This window comes from Tubulanus polymorphus, unplaced genomic scaffold (assembly GCF_964204645.1).
Source record: "Tubulanus polymorphus unplaced genomic scaffold, tnTubPoly1.2 scaffold_51, whole genome shotgun sequence".
In the NCBI taxonomy this organism is placed as follows: Eukaryota; Metazoa; Nemertea; class Palaeonemertea; order Tubulaniformes; family Tubulanidae; genus Tubulanus; species Tubulanus polymorphus.
Genome location: NW_027437457.1, coordinates 21,692 through 44,493, shown reverse-complemented (window position 1 = coordinate 44,493; position 22,802 = coordinate 21,692). Strand labels below are relative to the sequence as shown.

The window sequence follows — 22,802 nt, the reverse complement described above, 5'->3', positions numbered from 1 at the left end:
TGCTAGATGCCAGCACCAGACGGTCAGCGTGGCCAGTCCGGTTCGTAACCCTAACCCTAGCCAGTCCGGTACGTAACCCTAACCCTAGTTCCGAAAACTGCTGCTAGATGCCAGCACCAGACGGTCAGCGTGGTCAGTCCGGTTCGTAACCCTAACCAGTCCGGTTCATAACCATCGAGCGCCACGGTCCGGTTCCAAAATCCTAGTTCCGTAAAATCGCAGAAGTGGCAGCACCTTACGGTCTTACAGACATCGTAATGGCCTCGATCTCCATCATAATTCTGACCATTTTGTACAAACGAACTTCAAAATCCTCAAAAATGAATAAGAAATATACCTCAAAAATAACTAACAATTACAATTTTTATGTACAATAAGATTGATATATTTTAATAATTTTCACAACAAAGTAGAGAATGTGAGATGAATACGGCTGGAGAATCCCAGCAGAGTATCCAAGACCAAAACTAGTAATCATCCAGATACTCCTTATTTACCAATCCGGCTGTGAGGAGTACCCGGGTTTAACCTATGAGTACCTCTCAATAAGTTACCAGTTAACTCTAAAGGCTTAGGGTTAAATATCCTAATGAGTAACTATACTAATATAAACCAGTTAGTCGCAGTAAGTCTGGTTCACTGCGATACGTGAAATTTAGATTTATCAGATACACTTCTGACGTGTATCATCACGATGTTTGTTTTAAAGGATACAGATGTATCCACGTACGGATACCTCTGATACATACATTCAATACACTTTTAATACACTATAAAATAAAGGAGGATTTTTTATTGTATGCGGACGACAGATTTCTATAAAGTCGATTGTTTTATTTATAATTCGGCTGATCGCGGTGTTTTATAACTATTTTACAAATTCAGCCTATTTTTATTATTAACTATGATGCGATACTGGCCACTTGTATTTCCCCCGGCCCTCCAAACGAGGGGAGGGGGGTGTTCCCCCCAAACGAGGGGAGGGGGTGTTTACTGCACCCTCACACGAAAATAACAACAAAAACACGAAATAAACAATCGACAATTTATAAAATTCGTTAAAATCTGCCGTCAAAACAAACATTAGGAATGCATGCAAACGATAGTTCTCTATTCAGACTGAAGAGGGAGCTGCTGATGGGTTTCATTCATTTTACATCGAAATCCAAATAATGGTCACGTTTCCATAGTTACATCGATCGATTGTTGTAATATAATGATTACCATGGTTACTGACTGACAATAAGAGGAGCAGTTGCTCGGCCACAAGTTTTTTTTCTAGATATTAAAGTTCTCTTTTTTTCGAAAAATCGAACCAATTTTTCAACATCACAAATAAACAACTTAAGTAGTAAATAATAATTATAATAATTAACGCAAAAACAAACAAAATATGGAATAAATTCGATTATGAATAAATAATAAATAAAGCTCTTTAGAGACTTGTTGAAAACATGTCACGAGCGACTGTTTTAGTGTTTGTTAACAGTCTTTACATTTCATACCGATTTCTCAAAACTAATTCATCATAAAATCTGTGAAATTTCATAACAATTTTAAGTTTTCTGTATATTAACAATATATATATTTCTACGCACGAGAAGAGATTAGCGCCCGCCAAGATAGAGGGCGCTACCGCTGCTGTATGAATGTATAAAATAGCTGATCGCACTAAGAGAGGGCGGGGCTTAGCGTCAACGGGGGCGGAGCTTCAGTTGACACTGCGGACAGCGGTGGTGATATCACCCCGAGCAACGCAACAATCAATCAATTGATAGTATAATAATTGAATATCGACACTCATTCAAACTATGTTACATTTCACTGTTAGTTTTCATTGTGAATTACACAAAGTTTTAAACACCTCCAAATATTTCATCCATTTTTCATTGATATCCACAACTTATAATTTCAATAATTCTATTTCTTATTAAAATGCATTTTATATAGTTTCATATTTTAACAAACGGCGCCCCCTGGTGGCAGTTCTCCACGGTATAACAACTACTATAACAAACAAACATCATCACGTGGCAACCAGTCTCTCGGCAACGAGCTGGCAACCAGTCTCGCTGCGTAAACCTCTCATAACGCAAATATATCATCGCCGATGACAACGTTTCTTTAATTGTTGTTACCATGGCAACAATATACAATTACATTACCATAGAAACGGTGTTCAACAATACACGCTACATCGGAGAATATTAAACATCATTAAATCTAAATGTTACTAAGATAAACTTTATCAATAATAATTTGAACAAGACATTTTTTTTATAATAATAATAATAATAATAATAATAATATAACACTTCTGTTTTCAAACCCAAAAAAACCGACCACACGTAGGCTGGTACGCAGGCTAGTACACTAATGTGTACCTAGGTGGCGCCCTCGGTGTGTCTTAAATATAGAGATATAACAAGAAACATCTGATCACATTCACTGTTAATTATAATTATAATATTTTGTTTTTTGAACCCGAAACTCGAAATAAAATAATCAAAATTGATTATTATTATAATTATTGAGGTGTTTTAGTAGTTTGACAATAGATGGAGTTGTGAGAGACAGAGATCATGTAAAGCTCTACTAATATGGACGGCCGGATTTTACCTTGAAATAAAATACAGATAGCTGGCACACGTGTAGAGTTGAATCGTGTGCGCAGGCATGACGTGTGCCGCGACGGCAGTGCTGGCTGCTCGATTTTAAACCCAAATATGACATCGTCTCTCCTTCTTTTATCACTGCACAGATTTAGAGTTGTTTTAATTTAGAGTAAAATCTCTCACATTCACCACACGTATCATCAATTCATTGATCAGAGTAGAAAAAACATTTCAATCATTGTCCCTATTTATTTGATATATAAAATAGTCCTAGGTTATTATTTAGTATTTAATGAATATTTCAGTGTGACTGGATCCAATTCATTCTTTGCTTCTTTTTTATTTCTTTTCGTCCGAAACCGATTCATCATTTTTACACATATTTCTATTAATTCTTCTTCTTTCCGTTCGTTTTTCTTCACAGATATTTTTTTTTTAATTCTATTTATTATTTTATACTTATTTTATATTAATTACTAATATTTTCACAACTTTCGGGAACCTGCTTCGATTCAACAAAGTCAGTCATGATGTCGCGAAATTTTTCCCAAGATTTTTCCGGAATGGTAATAGCCGTGCGAAAATTAGCGCGAACCTGCAACGCAAACAACAACAATGATACAATCAGTTACCATAGAAACTGTACGCAACAATTGTTGCTAAGGAGAAAATAAAGAATATGAAGAGAGTTTCATGTTCGTGCATTCCACTGATATTCTACTAATTCCGCTAGATAAATAAATCAATAATAATTATCGTAACGAGTAGCGACTGTTGCTAGGTATTTACCTCAGATATCCTCATGAAAACACCTCTTCTATTCGTCCCTACGTCGAAATAAAAGATCTTATTTTCTACGCGCATCGAACGAGAGGCAGGTAAATCGGGCTGACCTTCTGTAAAATACAACAATACAACGCAGCCGTTAATTAATCATAGTACGGTTACTATTGCGACGACGACGATATACGTCGATTGTTACGTACCGTGATCATCGGTACCGAAATCGAAGAGTAAATCAGTGAGAGCGTTACGAAACTCTATCAGACCCTGAGCCGGTATAGCTATCTGAATTCTGTGGTTAGTACGCGGAGACGTCTGAGACACCTAGCAATTTATCAATTAATTACTGCGTTAATCGGTTGAATATCGATCGGTAATTAATTACCGTGTAATTAGTTACTTACGCGTAGAAACCGTCCGCGTTGGTTCTCTTTAAGGTCAAGGTAATATCTACGATTATCTTTTTTCATAATTTCACTTTTCAGTTTTCCATCTTTTTCCGACTCTGTACTCTGTGGCCCTTCAGAATATGTAACACACAAACCACATGGTCTATTACTAGCACAACTCTTTAACACATTAGAGTTTCTATATCCCCCATATCGAAACAAGTTTCTAGATGCCCTGGATACTTAAGAATGAAGTTTCTAGATGCCCTAGACACTAAACATTGAAGTTTCTAGATACCCTGGATACTTTAGGAAGTTCTTTGACGCCCTTGATACTTATCAGAGAAGTTTCTAGATACCCTGGATACTTTTAGAATGAAGTTTTAAGATACCCCAGATAGATGAGACAGTAGTTTCTAGATGCCCGATTAAATAACCTACCTAAATTGACGTAATGCTCGTTAAACTCAGTTAAATGATCCCTGAATTCGGCAGCCGTTGACATCGCTAACAGCAGACGACTCTTTCTACCGTTCGCTCCAACCTTTAAATCATAAATACATCATTATCCAGGGGTAGGTGAACAATTAGCGATAATCAGGGGAAGGTGTACATACCTCGGCTATCTTGATAAATCGCCCACGTTTATTTTGTTTGACGTCCAAATAAAACCGTTTTGATTGAATTTGTAACATTTTCGTAGCAAGTTCTTGTTCACCGGAACCTGTAGAAATTAGAACCAATCATCATCATCAATAAACAACTGAGTCAATTTCAGTGAGGGGTTACCCCCCCGCACGCCGGGGGGTTGGAAATCTATATCTGCAGGAAATCTATATCCTTCATTGAAAGAGGTACCGGCACACACCACCAGATGGAGTGACTATAGTTGAACCCCCTCCCCTGTCAATGCCCGCATGATTGTAAATAAAATGAACTATTCCGATTGGTTAAACCCAGTAACCTCTTCAACTGAAACTTTGAAATTCAAATATATGTTAATTACATGCATCGAACGATGATTAATTAATTAATGCTGTAAAATTAAAAAGAAAGTAAAAAGTGCATTTTGAAAGACTCCACCAGTGTTGTATCTTACCACTCTTATAGACAGGTTCAGGGGTATCCCTCGAGCCCGGTGTCGGGGTATCCCTCGAGCCCGGGGTATCCCTTGAACCCGAAGGGGTACAGCCTGGTCCTGGGGTCGATAGTCCAGTTGAAACTCCTAATACAATTAAAACCATTAAGATCATTATATAATCTATGTACACACCTCAACCCTCCCTCCCTCCTTCTCCCTTGTGGAATGACCACACCTCCCCTCCCTTCCCCTGTCAACATGGTATCACCCACTTATAATCGGCAATCATTTCTTACCCGAATCAGGAGATAAACAACAATCACCTAAAAAATTATTATCAAACTTTTATGAAAATAGTTGATTAAATAGAGAGGAGTTTAAGTGGAGGAGGTTGATTTATATCTCACCAACTTCTATCAATTTCACATCTTTACTCTTTTCATCCATTTGACTTTCAGGTAATCTGTTTGAGTTTGCTTCTGTTGGGAATGCTCCAATATCCTCCAGGAGCTCATGGTGTGGTGTCACAGTTCGGAGTACTACAGCCCGAGTCTCATCGACCGCCTCCATCTTCTGTAGTAAATCAGAGGGGATTGCTCCAATATCATCTAGTGTCTCAGATCCACAGGGGTGTGCTCCGATTACCAGTGACTCAGCTCCAGCATCCTGTAGGTCCTTGGAGGGAGGTACTCCAACCTCCTGTGACTCAAGGGCAGATACTCCATCTTCTTGTGACTCTGAAGTGGATGCTGCAACCTTCTGTGACTCCAAATCTGGTGTTCTAACTGCCACAGACTCCAGAGCAGGTGCTCCAACCTCCTGTGACTCTAGACTGGATGCTGCAACCTCCTGTACATTCTTGGAGGGACGTGCTCCAACCTCTAGTGACTCCAAATTGGGTGTTTCAACTTTCTGTGTCTCCAAAGAAGATGCTCCAACCTCCAGTGACTCCAGAGTTGCTGCAACTTCATGTGACTCCGGAACCGGTGCTTCAACCTGCTGCGATTCGGAAGGACTTGCTTCAACCTCCAGTGACTCTAGACCGGAAGCTCCGACCTGTACATTCTCAGAGAGAGGTACTCCAACCTTGAGGTCTCCAGCACATTCTGGAGTTACCGATGATTCCAACAGCTTCACTCCAGAAACTACCGATGAATTCACTGTGACTAATTCTAGGGTTTAAATTATAAATCAGTGAGAAATAATGTTGAACTCTAACCTACCCCCCCCCCCCTAACATAATAACCCTCACCAGAGCTGTAGATAATGAAATGATTGGACTTACCATCAGGTGAGACAGGTCTCTTATCAATGTTACCCTCAGAATGATCTATAAATAATGGATAGAATCCAAAACCGAACCAAATATCATTAAATGTGATTGAATGAAGGAAGTGATGTGACACGTGATATGACGATGATGTGATTGATTCCTTACCTGAATCATACTGTCCTTCATCACCTTCAGCATGTTCACCACCTACAAATATAACATCATCATACAATTACTCATCACACCTTGTTACTGGACTACTGCAGTTACTGGACTACTGCGCTGTTACTGGACTACTGCAGTTACTGGACTATTCTGGGATCTGGACTACTGCGCTGTTACTGGACTACTGCAGTTACTGGACTATTCTGGGATCTGGACTACTGCGCTGTTACTGGACTACTGCCCAGGTACCGGACTATTGCGCTGTTACTGGACTACTGCACTGTTACTGGACTACGGCAGTTACTGGACTATTCTGGGATCTGGACTACTGCGCTGTTACTGGACTACTGCCCAGGTACCGGACTATTGCGCTGTTACTGGACTACTGCACTGTTACTGGACTACTGCAGTTACTGGACTATTCTACGATCTGGACTACTGCGCTGTTACTGGACTACTGCACTGTTACTGGACTTCTACCCAGGTACCGGACTACTGTGCTGTTACTGGACTACTGCCCAGGTACCGAACTACTGTGCTGTTACTGGACTACTGCCCAGGTATCGGACTACTGCGCTGTTACTGGACTACTGCCCAGGTACCGGACTACTGTGCTGTTACTGGACTACTGCCCAGGTACCGGACTATTGCGCTGTTACCGTACTACTGTGCTGTTACTGGACTACTGCCCAGGTACCGGACTATTGCCCAGGTACCGGACTATTGCGCTGTGACTGGACTATCACTTACTGGATGCACTTCCGCATCTGCGTTTAATTACTGGACTATTGCACTGTTACTGGACTACTGTATCTGCAGGTACTGGACAACAATGGGACTGAGAGCAATGTGGTAACTACCCTACAGTCCGGTCAGGAATATGTTGCCAGCCAGCAGTAGACTGAACTTGCTTGCCTCTCACTCAAAACAATCAATAAGTGACAGGTAGGTGTGCACAGTGATAAGACTACAGCACATCATCTAATAAAATACCCCAAGCAGGGCCTCAGGCCTTGAGCCTCTTACGGACATAAATCAGGCTCAAATGAAACAGTGTTTAACAATCGTGTGGGCAGTTTATACCTCCTCCTATTTCCACTGCAGCCATTTTGAATTGGTTTTAAAGACTGTTCCAAATTGTATTGGTGTACAAAACCAAATCTATCGAATTATCTCAATGGGGAAAACACAGCTAGAAGATTCTTCATTTGTACGCGTTAATCCAGCAATATATGGAGTTTATTGAGGAAAAAACAAAACGCAAGTAAGTTGAAGTGTTTATATGTACAGCACGGCGTATGACAGCAAGGCGGCCATGTTTTTACAATCAGCTGTCTCAGAGTCCGAGTCTCCAACAGTTTACTGTTTTCAGTCTAAAGTACCCCACCAAACGACACCAAAATTTCTACATAGTTAGTTTAAACAATGGGGAATAAGGTGCGCTGGTGAACAGGGGTGTAATATTACCTCTGGCCTGGCTAGCCTGCAATTCATCTCCACTCTCTCTATCCGACATGATGCTACCCTCCCAGCTCGCGAGCCTCCTTCTCACTACCAATACATTATTATAATCACTTCATGAATATTCATGAGCTGTAAAGGTCAACGTATTTAACGCTTTATTTCGTCTAAAATCGAGGGTAATTTAAGAAAAGTTTATTGAAAATGAAGTCGATGATTTTTATACGATGTTGGATGGATTATTTTAGGCGTAGAATCGATTATTATCGGTAAAATCGACGCAACATGAAACAGTATCCCAGACACTGAGCAGAATAACTTTATGACGTCACTACAATACGCCACTCTTATTGGTCAGATGTTGATGACGACATAAAAATGTTTATTTTCTCAATGAAAAAGCACGTGGATTTTTCGGCGTTTTTGGTGTGAAACCAAGGTTACGATAAGGTAGAAATAACAGAAGAAATATTGCATTCAGCGCAGAGAAGTATCTGATTTATAATCCGACAATTAGTGAAATCTGTAAGTCCACGATTACCGCATTTCAACAATAACAATAATCTTATTCAAACTGTACAAAATATCATATTTATATAAATCATAGGCCTTAAACCTAAATATTTAAAACTTAAACCAGGTATACGCACAATTCGATGATAAAATTGTGAGAAATATCGCATGGATAATGCCCGAACACTTCCGATGAACGGATCGGATCCAGATTATACCTACCTATTCTGATAGATGGCGCATTGGTGGTCGGCGTTTTTTAAATCCTGTCATCTGAAAATTCTAAAAAATTTCCACAATAAATCGACAAATTTGTGAATTCTAGACCTTAGTGAAATGAACAAAGCCTCTGAATTTATAACATTTTGCTAAATTGCTTGAATAGGATCTTGTTCATTTGAAATTCCTTAAAAAAGTATGCATTTTCCATAATCTTATTCTCAAGTTTTCTTTTAACATGTATTTATTTGTCGATGGTGCTATCTAAATTTGAGGAAAAATTTAGATGAAGAAAATCACTTAAGAATATTCTTTTATGAACCCATGGCCGGATAATGACTTTTTGCAATTAAAGCAAGGGCATGAATTTCTTACCGGTGTCTTTTCTTCTGAACATGTGGCGTCGATCAAGGCTTCCGTTACCATGTAACCAATCTCCAGCGATGAAACAATAGGACAACAATGGGAAAATCACCGGCCTATCGCCATGGCAACGTATCAAAGAACTGGATGTCCTAGGTTCGACACTGTGACGGCCAGTAACACGAGTAAACCAGAATACAGTCGAGAATTGAGTAAAATGTTTAATCAGATAAACCCGTATAATCTGACGTGTTTGTATAAAGACGCGTTCGCTCAACACGCCGTCAAATCACTCAGAAAACAAGAAAAATCATTCCGCAAATGTAACAAATTCCAACACATCGATCGCGATGACGTCACTGCAGCCGCTAAGGTAACCGTAACTACGCAGTGTCACGTGTAATTCAGACATTGTTGACAGTGTTTTATCGAGTTTTGTTTGTTGTATCTTGTTTATAGGTGTCGGGTAAGAAGAAAGTATCGTCATCATCATCACCATCATCATCATCATCATCATCATCATCATCATCATCATCATCATCATCATCATCATCATCATCATCATCAGGAGGAGGAGGTGTAGGATCAGGAGGAGGTGTAGGTGTAGGAGGAGGAGGAGGAGGTGTAGGAGGAGGTGTAGGATCAGGAGGAGGTGTAGGTGTAGGAGGAGGTGTAGGAGGAGGAGGAGGAGGTGTAGGAGGAGGAGGAGGTGTAGGAGGAGGAGGTGTAGGAGGTGTAGGAGGAGGTGTAGGATCAGGAGGAGGTGTAGGTGTAGGAGGAGGTGTAGGAGGATCAGGAGGAGGTGTAGGAGGAGGAGGAGGAGGAGGTGTAGGAGGAGGAGGTGTAGGAGGAGGAGGAGGTGTAGGAGGAGGAGGAGGAGGATTGAATGAAATAGAGTACGACTCGACGACGACAGCGGCGGCCGCGAGATTAATCGCTAAATTCTTCAACAGTTTAAAAATCCAATATAAAACTCTAGATCCTGCAGATCTGAATCTAAAGGTAAATCAATTCACAAATAGATCACTTCATTCGGGTATTAGTAAAGCTTAAGAGCAAAGTTAATCACTTTTTGATCCACAAACGATTGGTCAAACTATAATCGAACCTGAGTACTGAACACTTCTTTTCTTTTTAACCAAAATTAAAATCGAGAATGATTTTTAGTTTAGAACAGTTTACCAATTTGCCGGGAGGGGGCGATGGCGGATGTTTGTATTCTACATTGATTATTTTCTCGCAAATGATATATCATCGAAGGAAAAGGTGGCAGTTAATTCAATTAACTTAACGTTTTTAAATCTGTGTTTTAAATATTAATTAGGCTAAAAAAAATTGATACCTTGTTTCTCCGCTCTGCTGAGCTTAAATGTTGACCCGGCCGGCCGCCTATCTACCCTATACATTACTTTTTTTAAATCGTGATCAATTTCACCATAACAGACCCGGCCGCTATAGAAATGAACTGTTTATGAATTTTATCATATTTTACAAAAAATGACCCGGCCGCTGCGGAGAAACAAGGTATAATTTTTGTTTAGCCTTAAATTCTGTGCAATAACATATTCTATGTTTTTAATTGTTCTGTGTATTGATCATTGCCGAAGCAAGTGAGTTGGTAAAATCTAAATACCTATAGAAAATATATAAACATTATCAATAATTTCGGAACGTGTTCATAGTATCACAGTTTATTGACAGTTTATTGGAATTATAGGCGCCCACACTGTCCGTTTTGGAAAGGACATTCGTATTCCGGCGCCATACGCCACTATTTTAGTTCACAGAAATTCCGCTATCGTTATTCATTGGGGCAGCACTGAACGGTTTAGATCCGGTATAGCTTCGTTATTCTACTGTGGCACGTGAGGAATACAGAGAATTTTTAGATCTAATTCCATTCATTAGATAAAACTTCTTTTGTTTTAGATGGATGATTGTGTGAAAATAACAACTTTATTTAAGGGGAATCTGGTTTCAAAATTCATTTTCAAACCACTCTTAGTAGAACTGTTTTGCTCAGCGAATGTATCGGCATTCGGTAAAGTGGCAGACTCACATGCCATAGGATGCATTTTAAGTAAATTAAATTTTATTACCGAAGATATTTATACCATTAAATTAAATCGATTAATCAACGCATTGCCTTACGTCTTTCCTTAGATCTCACGGGAAAACTTATTTCACTTATTCATGCACTAATTTCCCAGAAATGATATGTGTTTGACTAATTCTGATTATTTAATCAACATTTAATTGCAAGTGATCTTGAAGTCAAGAATAGCAGTTTTCTGTACTAATTAACATTTTTGTGAAAAGTAAGCACATATCAGGGCCTCAACAAATATTTTCCAAAATCTTCTTTGCTTCAGTCACTCGTTATAAGGTACACTGCACTGCTGAATTGTTTCATTGTTGTAATTAATGATTTGTAGGATTTGAGAGGTTGGGAAGTTTGTGATGATGATAATATCAATGATAAATCAGCATCTCCGAGTGTTTCAGATGAGAATCTCACAACTAATACAATCAGACAGGAACCTCCAGCGAGCGGGGGCAGCAGGGGTCCTCCCAGCGCAGGTAGGGGTCCTCCGAGAAGAAGGGGTCCTCCGAGCGGAAAAAGGGGTCCTCCGAGTGGAAGAAGGGGTCCTCCAAATGGAGGTTCTCCCAGTGCTAGTAAACGCTTGAATTCCGTACTTAAATCAGCAGAATTAATGTCAGTGCAACAATCGAATCCACGGCAACCGTCGCAACCACGGCGACCGTCGCATAGCGCGCGTCATTCTAAACAATTAACGGTAGCGGCGCCATCTAGTGACTGTTTAGAACCGGTTGATCAAATCAAATATACATTTAAACACGAGGGAAGATGGAGTGATCACATGGACCGATATAGGTATTCACTAAATTCAGTAAAATTATAATTAACCATTTCAGACGATCTTCTCATTCTCGATGACATCATCTATTCAGTAAAATTATGATTAATTATAGCGTTAAATGTGTATTGTTGTTTCAGGGAGGAATATACTTATATGAAGTTAAAAAGACCGTTGTGTTCGTGTAATAACATGCCGCAGACTGCTACAGTCGGTGGCTCCACCTGTCTACTACCGTCACAACTACACCAGCACAGACAAACTATTACTAAAGCAGAGGTGAAATGTTACGACGTCCGCCAGGGGGCGTTCCTCGTACCGCAAGTAAAACAGTTAGTACCGAGTTCACCTCAGAAACCGTTTAAAGGCACAAGATTAGTGACCGGTTCAATGACTGATAAAACATTCTTAGCGGCTTTAAATTCACAACAACAAGAGGTTAGTGTCACCTCTATACCTCCCTCACCTCTCTCTCCCTCACCTCTCTCTCTCTATACCCCTGTCTACTTACCCTAACCCAACAAGAGGTTAGTGTCACCTCTCTCCCTCACCTCTCTCTCTCTCTATACCCCTGTCTACTTACCCTAACCCAACAAGAGGTTAGTGTCACCTCTCTACCTCCCTCACCTCTCTCTCTCACCTCTATACCTCCCTCACCTCTCTCCCTCACCTCTCTCTCTCCTTCACCTCTCTCCCTTACCTCTATACCTCCCTCACCTCTCTCTCCCTAAACCCCTGTCTACTTACCCTAACCCAACAAGAGGTTAGTGTCACCTCTCTCCCTCACCTCTCTCTCTCTCTATACCCCTGTCTACTTACCCTAACCCAACAAGAGGTTAGTGTCACCTCTCTCCCTCACCTCTCTCTCTCTCTATACCCCTGTCTACTTACCCTAACCCAACAAGAGGTTAGTGTCACCTCTCTACCTCCCTCACCTCTCTCTCTCACCTCTCTACCTCCCTCACCTCTCTCTCTCTAATGTGTTCTGTTTTATCTAAGATGAAGACATGGAAGAGAAAAGAAAGACCGAAATCATGTCGTTCTTACACAAATAAAACACATTACAACAATGGAGAAAATCTACCCAGACCTAAAGTGGTCGCGTTACAGGTAAACCTATTGCCTAGCAACCCGTGTTGGTTTATCTCATTGACTGACTGAATGTTTGTTTGTTTACAGATTCCTCGACCGCCGAGTCAAGGTCCCGTTATCAGTCGCTGTAGACCGTCGATACCTAGCAACAGTAACGGAACAATATCAGCATCAGCCGTAGAAACACAGAAATATGTTATCAGTTATATGAAAGGTTCGTCCGCCCCCCTCTCTCTCTCCGTCCCACTACCCCCTCTCTCCGGCCACTCCCCCTCTCTCTCTGTCCATCAGCTATTTCTATGGAATTGATTTCTATGAATGTAATTGTTATTATTGTTTATAGGTATCTGTAACAGAGTGAATGTAGTGGATATAACTGAGGACATCATGCACGTTGAATCATTGCATAGACCTTCAAGTGTTACCTGTTAATACTAGAACTACCTGTTTAACTAATAGTTACCAATAGAACTACCTGTTTAACTAATAGTTACCATTAGAACTACCTGTTTAACTAATAGTTACCAATAGAACTACCTGTTTAACTAATAGTTACATTAGAACTACCTGTTTAACTAATAGTTACATTAGAACTACCTGTCAATGCAATGTAACTCCAAATAGTTGTAAAAGCTGTCATACAATGAATACAATGCAAAAAAATTGATTAAAATATTAACAATAGTTTTATTATTCAGCTTTAAAAGGAGCTCATGAACCGACCACCTGAAGTTTGTATAACGTTATATAAAAATATACAATAGAAACAAAAATAATAAATTAATTAACAAATATTTGTGGACTTTATAAATACTGAAGGTAGGAAGACAGCTGGTGTGTGATGTACATGTACATCACACAGGACGTGTGTACATGTACATCACACAGGATATGTGTACATGACATGTACATCACACAGGACGTGTGTACATGTACATCACACAGGATATGTGTACATGACATGTACATCGCACAGGACGTGTGTACATGTACATCACACAGGATGTGTGTACATGTACATCACACAGGACGTGTGTACATGTACATCACACAGGATGTGTGTACATGTACATCACACAGGACGTGTGTACATGACATGTACATCACACAGGACGTGTGTACATGTATATCACACAGGAGATGTGTACATGACATGTACATCACACAGGACGTGTGTACATGTATATCACACAGGAGATGTGTACATGACATGTACATCACACAGGACGTGTGTACATGTACATCACACAGGATGTGTGTACATGTACATCACACAGGACGTGTGTACATGTATATATCTATATTTTATGTACATTATTTGGAAGACCTTAATTCCCCAATTATAAATATAAAATGCATTAATTGTGATACATATGATAAACTGTGGTAGACTAGTTAAACTGACTCCACCCCTCTGACTCCACCCCTCCCCTCTGACTCCACCCCGCCCCTCCAACTCCACCCCTCCCCTCTGACTCCACCCCTCTGACTCCACCCCTCCCCTCTGACTCCACCCCTCCCCTCTGACTCCGCCCCTCCCCTCTGACTCCTCCCATCCCCTCTGACTCCACCCCTCTGACTCCACCCCTCCCCTCTGACTCCTCCCATCCCCTCTGACTCCATGACTCAACCCCCTTCAATCCCCTTTGACTCTGTACCTCACTGCACTGAACCAGATCCAGTTGTCATCATATCCATTTCGACTAAATCTTTCAGCATTCTGTTTCTGGATTGTTCTATTAAAGCATGACGTTCTAGGAATGCATGTTTCTGTAGAGCCGTTTCTAAATGTTCTAATTCTTTAATATCAGCAACAACTTCGTTTTCAGAACCGAGATCAGACGTTTCACGTGACAACATCAGCCTTTAATTAAATAGAGAAATAAATTCACTCTCTCTCTCTAAACCTGCTCCTACTCTCTCTAAACCTGCTCCTACTCTCTCTAAACCTGCTCCTCCTCTCTCTAAACCAGCTCCTCCTCTCTCTAAACCTGCTCCTACTCTCCCTCTCCCTCTCCCTCTCCCTCTCCCTCTCTCTCTAAACCTGCTCCTACTCTCCCTCTCCCTCTCCCTCTCTCTCTAAACCTGCTCCTACTCTCTCTAAACCTGCTCCTCCTCTCTCACAAACCCTCTCCCAAACTGATTCAAAATATTAAACAGATATTTTTCTAACTTACTTTTTATCGCCTCCTCCTCCACCTCCGCCGCTGCTGTTGCCGATGTTTGGAAGTGTTTTATCAAATCTCGTCACCCAATCACTGTTTAACATCACCTCGTACTCACTGTCATCGTCATAGTAACCACGATCTGTATCAACAATCTCCTCCTCTTCAGTATCATCATCACCAGGCGCTGCTGCTGCTGCAGGTGATTGTTGCTGTTGCTGGGACGACGACGACGACGTTTCCGCTAGTTTACGTATCGTATACGCTAACGAATCTTCATCGTCATCATCCTCTTCCTCGTCATCACCGTGACGACGCTACAACAATGAAAACGGTTTCAATCATCTCATAACTCCGATGAAAAATAGTTTAGTTTAATGTAGAATGAACAGATGGCGCCACTGAGTGAGATACGTACCTGGTTAGAGAGAGGTTGATCAAAGACTGGCGTCACACTGAAAAATATATCATTTAATTGATGTTTAGTTACATTGACTGCAGCTGGTGCAACTAGACACGCGCAGACTGCAGCTACTGGTACTGGTACACACACACGCAGACTGCAGCTACTGGTACTGGTACACGCGCGCAGACTGCAGCTACTGGTACTGGTACACGCGCGCAGACTGCAGCTGCAGCTACTGGTACACACATACACGCAGACTGCAGCTGCAGCTACTGGTACACACACGCGCGCAGACTGCAGCTACTGGTACTGGTACACACACGCGCGCAGACTGCAGCTGCAGCTACTGGTACACATACACGCAGACTGCAGCTGCAGCTACTGGTACACACACACACACGCACAGACTGCAGCTACTGGTACACGTACCTGTGGTCTGTTAACTCCTCGTCCGATGAATGTAAGTTTCTCGTCAGTGATCGCGTTCCCATTATCGGAGCCGATCTGGTCGTCGTTGACGACGATGATCTACTGGTAGTTTCGTCGTATTGTTGTAATCTACTCGAACAGCGACTACTGTCGTCAGATAGCGCCACCTGTGCTTGAGCTAATGAGATGATTTTCTGTCGTCTGATTTGTTCCTCTTGTAGATACTGCTGTTGTAAACTCCACTCCTCGCGTTGTTTATTCATGATGTCGTCGACGATTTGTTTCTCGTGCGGAGTTAATTCGAACGATTGTTGCTGTAACCGTGGTAACGACGATCGTCTACCAGTAGCAGGAACGTTCAGTATATCGTTCATTAGATCTAGTTTCTGAGTCGGAGTTAAACCGTGACTCGTCGTGATCAGTTCTAAATTATCAGCGGTTAACGACAATTGACTTTCATCTTCGGTAACCGACGGCGACGACATTCTCCGCGCTAGATTCGGTAAACTCATCGAGTGTATATCTCTATCGATAGATGGCGCCACCGGTCGATGCGGTAACGTATTAGAGAAGAATATATCTCCGTCAGCGGCTGTAACGGCAGCGGTGGCTCCCTCTATACCGGTCGACGGATAACTCAGTGATATATAACGCTCCTGATTCAATTCACTACTACTCGACTCCGAATCGGTGTAAATAGCCGCGTAACTATGACGATCAATCGGACTGCGATGGAAACTGAATTTACGTGGTTCATTGTTGGTTCGTTGATCGCGTGCTTTAACAAACCGTCGTCCGGGAGTGTGTTTATTAGACGCTCGTTTCCTAGCAACAGTAGTTGAGCTGTCGATATAATCCGGCTGAGAACGGAATTTTCTCAGTTTTGATTCGCCAGCGTGTCGTCGTGAATCGTAACGAATTGGGGGTAGATTCTCTGTTGAATCCGAATCAAAATGAATCATAGGTTGTGACGTAGTAAACGGAATGGCGCTGTGCGGTCTCTGCGGTAACTCATCCCGGTTTATAGTTACTCTAGGCTTACTGTACATCGTTTCAATATTCCTCCTAATAATGAAGAAAATATCGGTGTTAAATAGTTAAGATGGATGTCAGCTCCCCCTGGTGACGGTAGTGATATTTACCCGGTATTTAGAGGGGTATCAGTGATGTGTGATATATCGGGTAAACTACGCGATAACCCGGCACTCCCGTCTAATTCATCCAATCCGTGTTTAAATTGTTGTTTCAACTGTAACAATTGTTGATAATCGGCGATAGTGATTTCCTTATCAACCAACAGATGGCGTAACAATCCAACCCTATAAATACATACAATACATAACTATAGCCGATAGTCACATCCAAGTACAAGTCATTGGACTGGTGACGCATTCACAGATTTGGACTGGTTATGCATTCACAGGTTTGGACTGGTTACCTGTATACTAGTAATCGAGACTGGTTCCTCATTTTCATGTCTTTAATCAGATTTATTCCATCTTTAATACGATGAATATGTTCGGGTCTCGGAGCCGGATGTTTGTATAAATATTGCGATACAGATTGTAGCCAATCAGCTGTCAGTTTAACGGTTCCATCGATGACGTTTTGTTTTAAACGTTCCAACGGTAAAAACGACATCGTTCTCTTGTACCAACGTGTTACCTTCAAAATAGCCACGGTATCAAATAATCAGTGTATTTCAATAGAATATTTAAACCACGGTATCAAATACTCAGTGTATTTCAATAGAATATTTAAACCACGGTATCAAATACTCAGTGTATTTCAATAGAATATTTAAACCACGGTATCAAATAATCAGTGTATTTCAATAGAATATTTAAACCACGGTATCAAATACTCAGTGTATTTCAATAGAATATTTAAACCACGGTATATTCTATTTACCTTCCCAGAGAGGAGGAAAAAGTGATAAATATCGAGGTAAAGTTGAAATCGTTTTTCCAGTTGGAAACGGAATTCAGTGATTTTAGATTGAAGTAGTTTCACACATTCAATCAGTTTCTCGTCAGGATTTTCACACATTTTACTCATCAATTTTTCGGCTTCTGATAAATTTTCCTACAATAGAAATAAGGAGGGTAATTTGGGATTATAGTGCGTTCCATAGCGATTACACGGAGAGATGATGATTTATAGTGCGTTCCACAGCAATGACACGGAGAGATGATGATTTTACAAACCTTGCTTTCAGCATAAAATCCTGTTTCAAAGTGATTTTTATTAATCTCCGCTTGACTCAGTGTTGTTGCGTATTCTGGAGATTGTGACACATTTTTCAACCCGATTTCTTCAATCCAGTTTAAATGCTACAACAATTGAATCAGTTACAGAATCGCGTGTCTGAATGACTGACAGGTGAATTTAACGGTAAAATGTACCTTTTCAGCTCGAAGTTTTAAACTTTTAATCGTCATAACGTCCATTAGACGACTTTCCGCTTGTTGCCATAGCGACAGTAATTGTTGCCGCGCGGTTACGAGACGTTGATGTTGTTTTTCGAGAATTTTTGATGTATCTTCGAACATTTTACATTTCACGAGGTGACAATAGATGGCGTGTTTGTCGGGATTACGACACTTAGCGACGGTTGCTACGCAGTCATCGATTACAGTTTCAATTTTCAATTCTCTACAAATCAATATTTGAATTATCGACAACAATACGGACCGGTACGGCGTAGTAACCACGGTTACGATAAATACCTCATGATGTCGTGGTAACGGTTACGTATCCAAGCGATTAGATTGTTGACATCGTCCTCGGTATCCGGTACGTCGTACTCTTTTAATAGTTCTATTTTATCGGCCGCTTGAGGAAACTTTTCAAATACTTTATCGATATCCACAATCAACCCTTCCACTTCCTGGAATAGAACAGTTCATTATAGCAATAGAGGGGAGGTAGGTAGGATAGAGAGTAGAGGAGGATTATATACCTGTCTAAAATGAACCCATGCCTCGTGTGAATACGTTAGTGAACCTCCGAATTCTATAGTTAACTGAGGACGATCGAAATATCGATATAACTCTGACTGCGTCGTCGATATTATACTCTAGAAAATATCAAAATATCAACCTATAATTCACATCAAATATCAAAATATCAGTTTCATTCTTCGTCTCCTCTTACCTTAAATAAACAGTTTTGATCGTATTTGAATTCGTTACTCGTCGATTTACGGAAAAATCGTTTTAAATGAAATTTTTTCTGTTTGATTCCGAGTTGTTTCCGTAGTGATTTTAACGATTCTTTAGCTCGAGGTTGAATTATATAAAATACAGCCACGCTGCCTCGATTCTCTATCTGTAATTAATACCAATTACACACTATAGATGGCAGCAGCAACTTAAACAACAGACAAATACAATTCTCAAACACTTCAGTGAAATATTAGCAGCAGCAGCAGCAGCAGCAGCAGCACCAGCAACAGCACCACTAGCAGCAGCAGCAGCAGCAGGTACTGAGATAAACAGGGTATAAGTAACTAATTTACCTGTAGTTTTTGTAACGCATCGATGATCACTGTAAAGTTCATGGTCGGAGTAATTCTTAAATCAGCGAGGAATACAAATCCGTTTAATCTTTGAGAAGGTTTCGTTAAACTGATGAAATATTTGATTAATTCACACAAATCGCTCGAATCAATTGACGTCAGTTTTATGTGATTCTTAGTCGGAAATGTAATCAATGGAAGCCCTAACGAGTCACAACCGCCTAGAAATATAAATCAATGGAAGCCCTAACGAGTCATAACCACCTAGAAATATAAATCAATGGAAGCCCTAACGATCTACCCAGAAATATAAATCAATGGAAGCCCTAACGATCTACCCAGAAATATGAATCAATGGAAGCCCTAACGATCTACCCAGAAATATAAATCAATGGAAGCCCTAACGATCTACCCAGAAATATAAATCAATGGAAGCCCTAACGATCTACCCAGAAATATAAATCAATGGAAGCCCTAACGATCTACCCAGAAATATAAATCAATGGAAGCCCTAACGATCTACCCAGAAATATAAATCAATGGAAGCTCTATCAGTTAGGACTATGAATTTTGACAACTTATCCAAATGATGACTTGCACAAAAATTAAGATTGAATTAAGAAGTCCCTCAAAAATAGAGAAGAATTCAGTATGAGATGACTGTGACTATTAGAATGTATGATACAGCCCGAATCAGATGAATTTAACCTCCCGGACTTTAGGAACTCAGTTGAGTTTGAGCCGTTTATAACTTACCAGTTAAAACAGCTACACCACTTAATAATAGATCCTCATCAGGAGCTGTAGGTATCGGAGCACACCGGCGACCTCCTGAAATTATACACCAACTATTTACTGGTGAGCAGAGAACTGAATTAGAGACCTGTACTGATGTGTGAATGAGGTTTACTGAGGTTCTGGAGGTCGGGGAGGTGAGGCCAGTACTGATGTGTGAATGAGGTTCTGGAGGTCTGGGAGGTGAGGACTATAAGGGAACTGGTTTAAGTGAGGTTTAATGAGGTTCTGGAGGTTGGAAAGGTGAGGCCAGTACTGATGTGTGAATGAGGTTTAGTAAGGTCCTGGAGGTTGGGGAGGTGAGGACTATGAGGGAACTGGTTTAAGTAAGGTTTAGTGAGGTTCTGGAGGTTGGGGAGGTGAGGACTATGAGGGAACTGGTTTAAGTGAGGTTTAGTGAGGTCCTGGGGAGTTGGTTGGGACTGCAGCACCTGGTGTGTCTGATATGATATAAACATATTGATTAATTTGAAACAGCCTATAGTGTGACAGTGTGTCAGTGTATAAGGGCGGAGGTCTCTATGACTGACTCACTCTCCTCACATATACACTTCATCAGCTAACCTGCTGCCCTAATTCCAGTTGTTGTTTCCAAAAAAAGAATATAAGATCATCTAATATTCGGACTCCATAAGGCATGGAGAACCTAATTCATTACAAACACATGAAGTAGGTGAGGGCAGCATTTTGCTGCTAATATTATAAGCAAAATGGTCCACTTCATGGTCTCCACACAGCCCCACTGCCCCCAGACCCTATCATCATTTGTAGTTTTGCAAACCAGATAGAATGCTGCCCCGACTAAAATCAAGCGCCTTCCAGTAACTTTTGTCAATTTTTACCAGAACTGAATAATTATAATATCCTAAATATATAATCAAAAATGCATCTGTATTTTTTAATGGAATCAATAATATTTTTTTAGCTAGCTGTACACAGAGAGCAGGTGTGACCATTAGTTAACTGAACGTGATGATGGGATACTAATTATTGCTGAAAAAGTGTTTTTAGGCCCCTGCGCTGGGGAATTAATGAGGGTCGCATGACAGAGTGGCAGAGGGTGGTTCGGTTTTAGGAATGGGCTGGATACGGTGGGGTAACAACCCTCGCCGCTCTGACAATAAGACTGCGGCCAGGCCCCCCATAAAATTATTGAACATCAACAACAACGTCAACATGTTGTCTTGAAGAAGAATCGAATGAAACTTTAAGTGGCCTTACCACCAGTGACGACAGTGTCTGCGCTAACTCCTCCAGTTACCACACTGCGCTTACTGTTATACTGAGTTATATCCATTTTAGACGACATCAGTCTCCACTAAAAATCCGTTTAGAACTGTCTCCTCTTCACTTCACCGTCACCGCTCGCTGGCGGGATTCCTCCTCTTATCTGACGTCACACCACGGGCAAGCCGAGGATTTCCAGGTGACGTAGCTAGCGCTCAATGCAATATATTCTGATAGATGGCGTATTCGTCAACAGCAGCTCAGCAGTTAAATCTGTACTGGGAATTTAAGATTTTCATAAATAAATTGGTCTGCACTCAGATCTACGATAGTTTTTTTATACATGTATATCTTTAAGCTAGCTTTAAATAATAATTTATTGATGTTTATTGAAATTGAAAACAATTTTGTTTGTAAATCACCTGTCTGTATCTATTGTCGGCGACCTAATGTTTCAAGCGATAAAATTGCGGCCGAACTGGTTTTTGCCGCACCCGCCTTTTGTATATAGTTACTATTTACAAACCAGGAAGAAGGACCTAGGAATATCACGTGACTGTTCTCAACCTATACGCCCAGAAGTTAATTATTTCTGGTTGTTGATCATGGCTACTAGAAATCCCGAAAGCTCTGCCGCAGCTTCCAGCAGCGAACAGATGAAACACGTTGATGACGTCATCGTTTCATTGAAGATCACTAAACAGGTTCAAACAGACCTCGAACACGGGTTAGTGACGTCATTACCTGGTAAACAGGCGGGTGATAAGTCACGTATAATATGTGCGCAGTGGAGGGAGTGCGATGATATATTTTATATGGATAATGATTATGTATTAAGGAGATACATAAAGTGTGATTGTGATGACATACTAGGACTAGATACTGATCATAACGGATATTTGTTTGTTGTCGTGTTGACAAAAGAGAAAATCTACCTTAGAAAATATGAAGAGCAGAATAAACTGTCGGAAGAAAATATCACGGATATCCTGTCTGGATACTGTGGAACTCTAGTAATTCGTGGTAAAAATATTTATATACAATCAGGAAGAGAAGTTCGTGTTTTACGTTTAGTAGAAAATCCTACTGAAAACAGTTTAATCGATAGAAGCCCAGTGAAAATATATCAGCTCCCGGATGGAGAATACGACTGTATAAACTGTTTTGATGTGGACTCAAAGGGACGGATGTTCGTTTACTGTGACCGTTCACACACATTACTTTTTCTAACAGCTGAAGCAAAAATGATCAATTTTGTCAATATAAATGATTGTGGACTACTATTTGATCCATGTGGAGGATACCCGTGTGTTATTAATGACAAACATGTTTTATTATCGGTAAACTCTGGAACTGATTTCAGTGGAGGATCTGTTATTAGTATCGGATATAATGATGAGGGGTTTATAGATCACCCGCGTATAGTA

The 22,802-nt window shown here is 40.6% G+C and overlaps 2 protein-coding genes across 4 annotated transcripts; both read right to left on the bottom strand.

The window, feature by feature from the left end:
* Positions 1-373: 373 nt before the first annotated feature.
* Positions 374-7,873, bottom strand: LOC141914589 (uncharacterized). Of its 2 annotated transcripts, none has more exons than XM_074805817.1 (12): positions 7,774-7,873; positions 6,307-6,348; positions 6,154-6,198; positions 5,276-6,040; positions 5,165-5,191; positions 4,887-5,012; positions 4,405-4,511; positions 4,229-4,331; positions 3,803-3,927; positions 3,602-3,722; positions 3,405-3,511; positions 374-3,210 (listed from the first exon to the last, which is right to left on the bottom strand). In XM_074805817.1, the coding sequence occupies exons 1-12, from the start codon at positions 7,820-7,822 to the stop codon at positions 3,085-3,087; spliced, it is 1,743 nt and encodes a 580-aa protein (XP_074661918.1). In that variant the 5' UTR covers positions 7,823-7,873; the 3' UTR covers positions 374-3,084. The 2 variants fall into 2 exon arrangements, with proteins under 2 accessions (XP_074661918.1, XP_074661919.1); XM_074805818.1 differs by having other exon boundaries at positions 3,803-3,918.
* A 6,582-nt stretch (positions 7,874-14,455) lies between these two features.
* LOC141914593 (uncharacterized) lies at positions 14,456-21,521 on the bottom strand. Of its 2 annotated transcripts, none has more exons than XM_074805825.1 (15): positions 21,370-21,521; positions 20,110-20,184; positions 19,354-19,574; positions 18,990-19,163; positions 18,796-18,912; positions 18,563-18,723; positions 18,239-18,488; positions 18,041-18,166; positions 17,745-17,918; positions 17,272-17,498; positions 16,976-17,152; positions 15,834-16,898; positions 15,417-15,453; positions 15,011-15,315; positions 14,456-14,697 (listed from the first exon to the last, which is right to left on the bottom strand). In XM_074805825.1, the coding sequence occupies exons 1-15, from the start codon at positions 21,455-21,457 to the stop codon at positions 14,493-14,495; spliced, it is 3,402 nt and encodes a 1,133-aa protein (XP_074661926.1). In that variant the 5' UTR covers positions 21,458-21,521; the 3' UTR covers positions 14,456-14,492. The 2 variants fall into 2 exon arrangements, with proteins under 2 accessions (XP_074661926.1, XP_074661927.1); XM_074805826.1 differs by having other exon boundaries at positions 21,373-21,521.
* Positions 21,522-22,802: the final 1,281 nt, after the last annotated feature.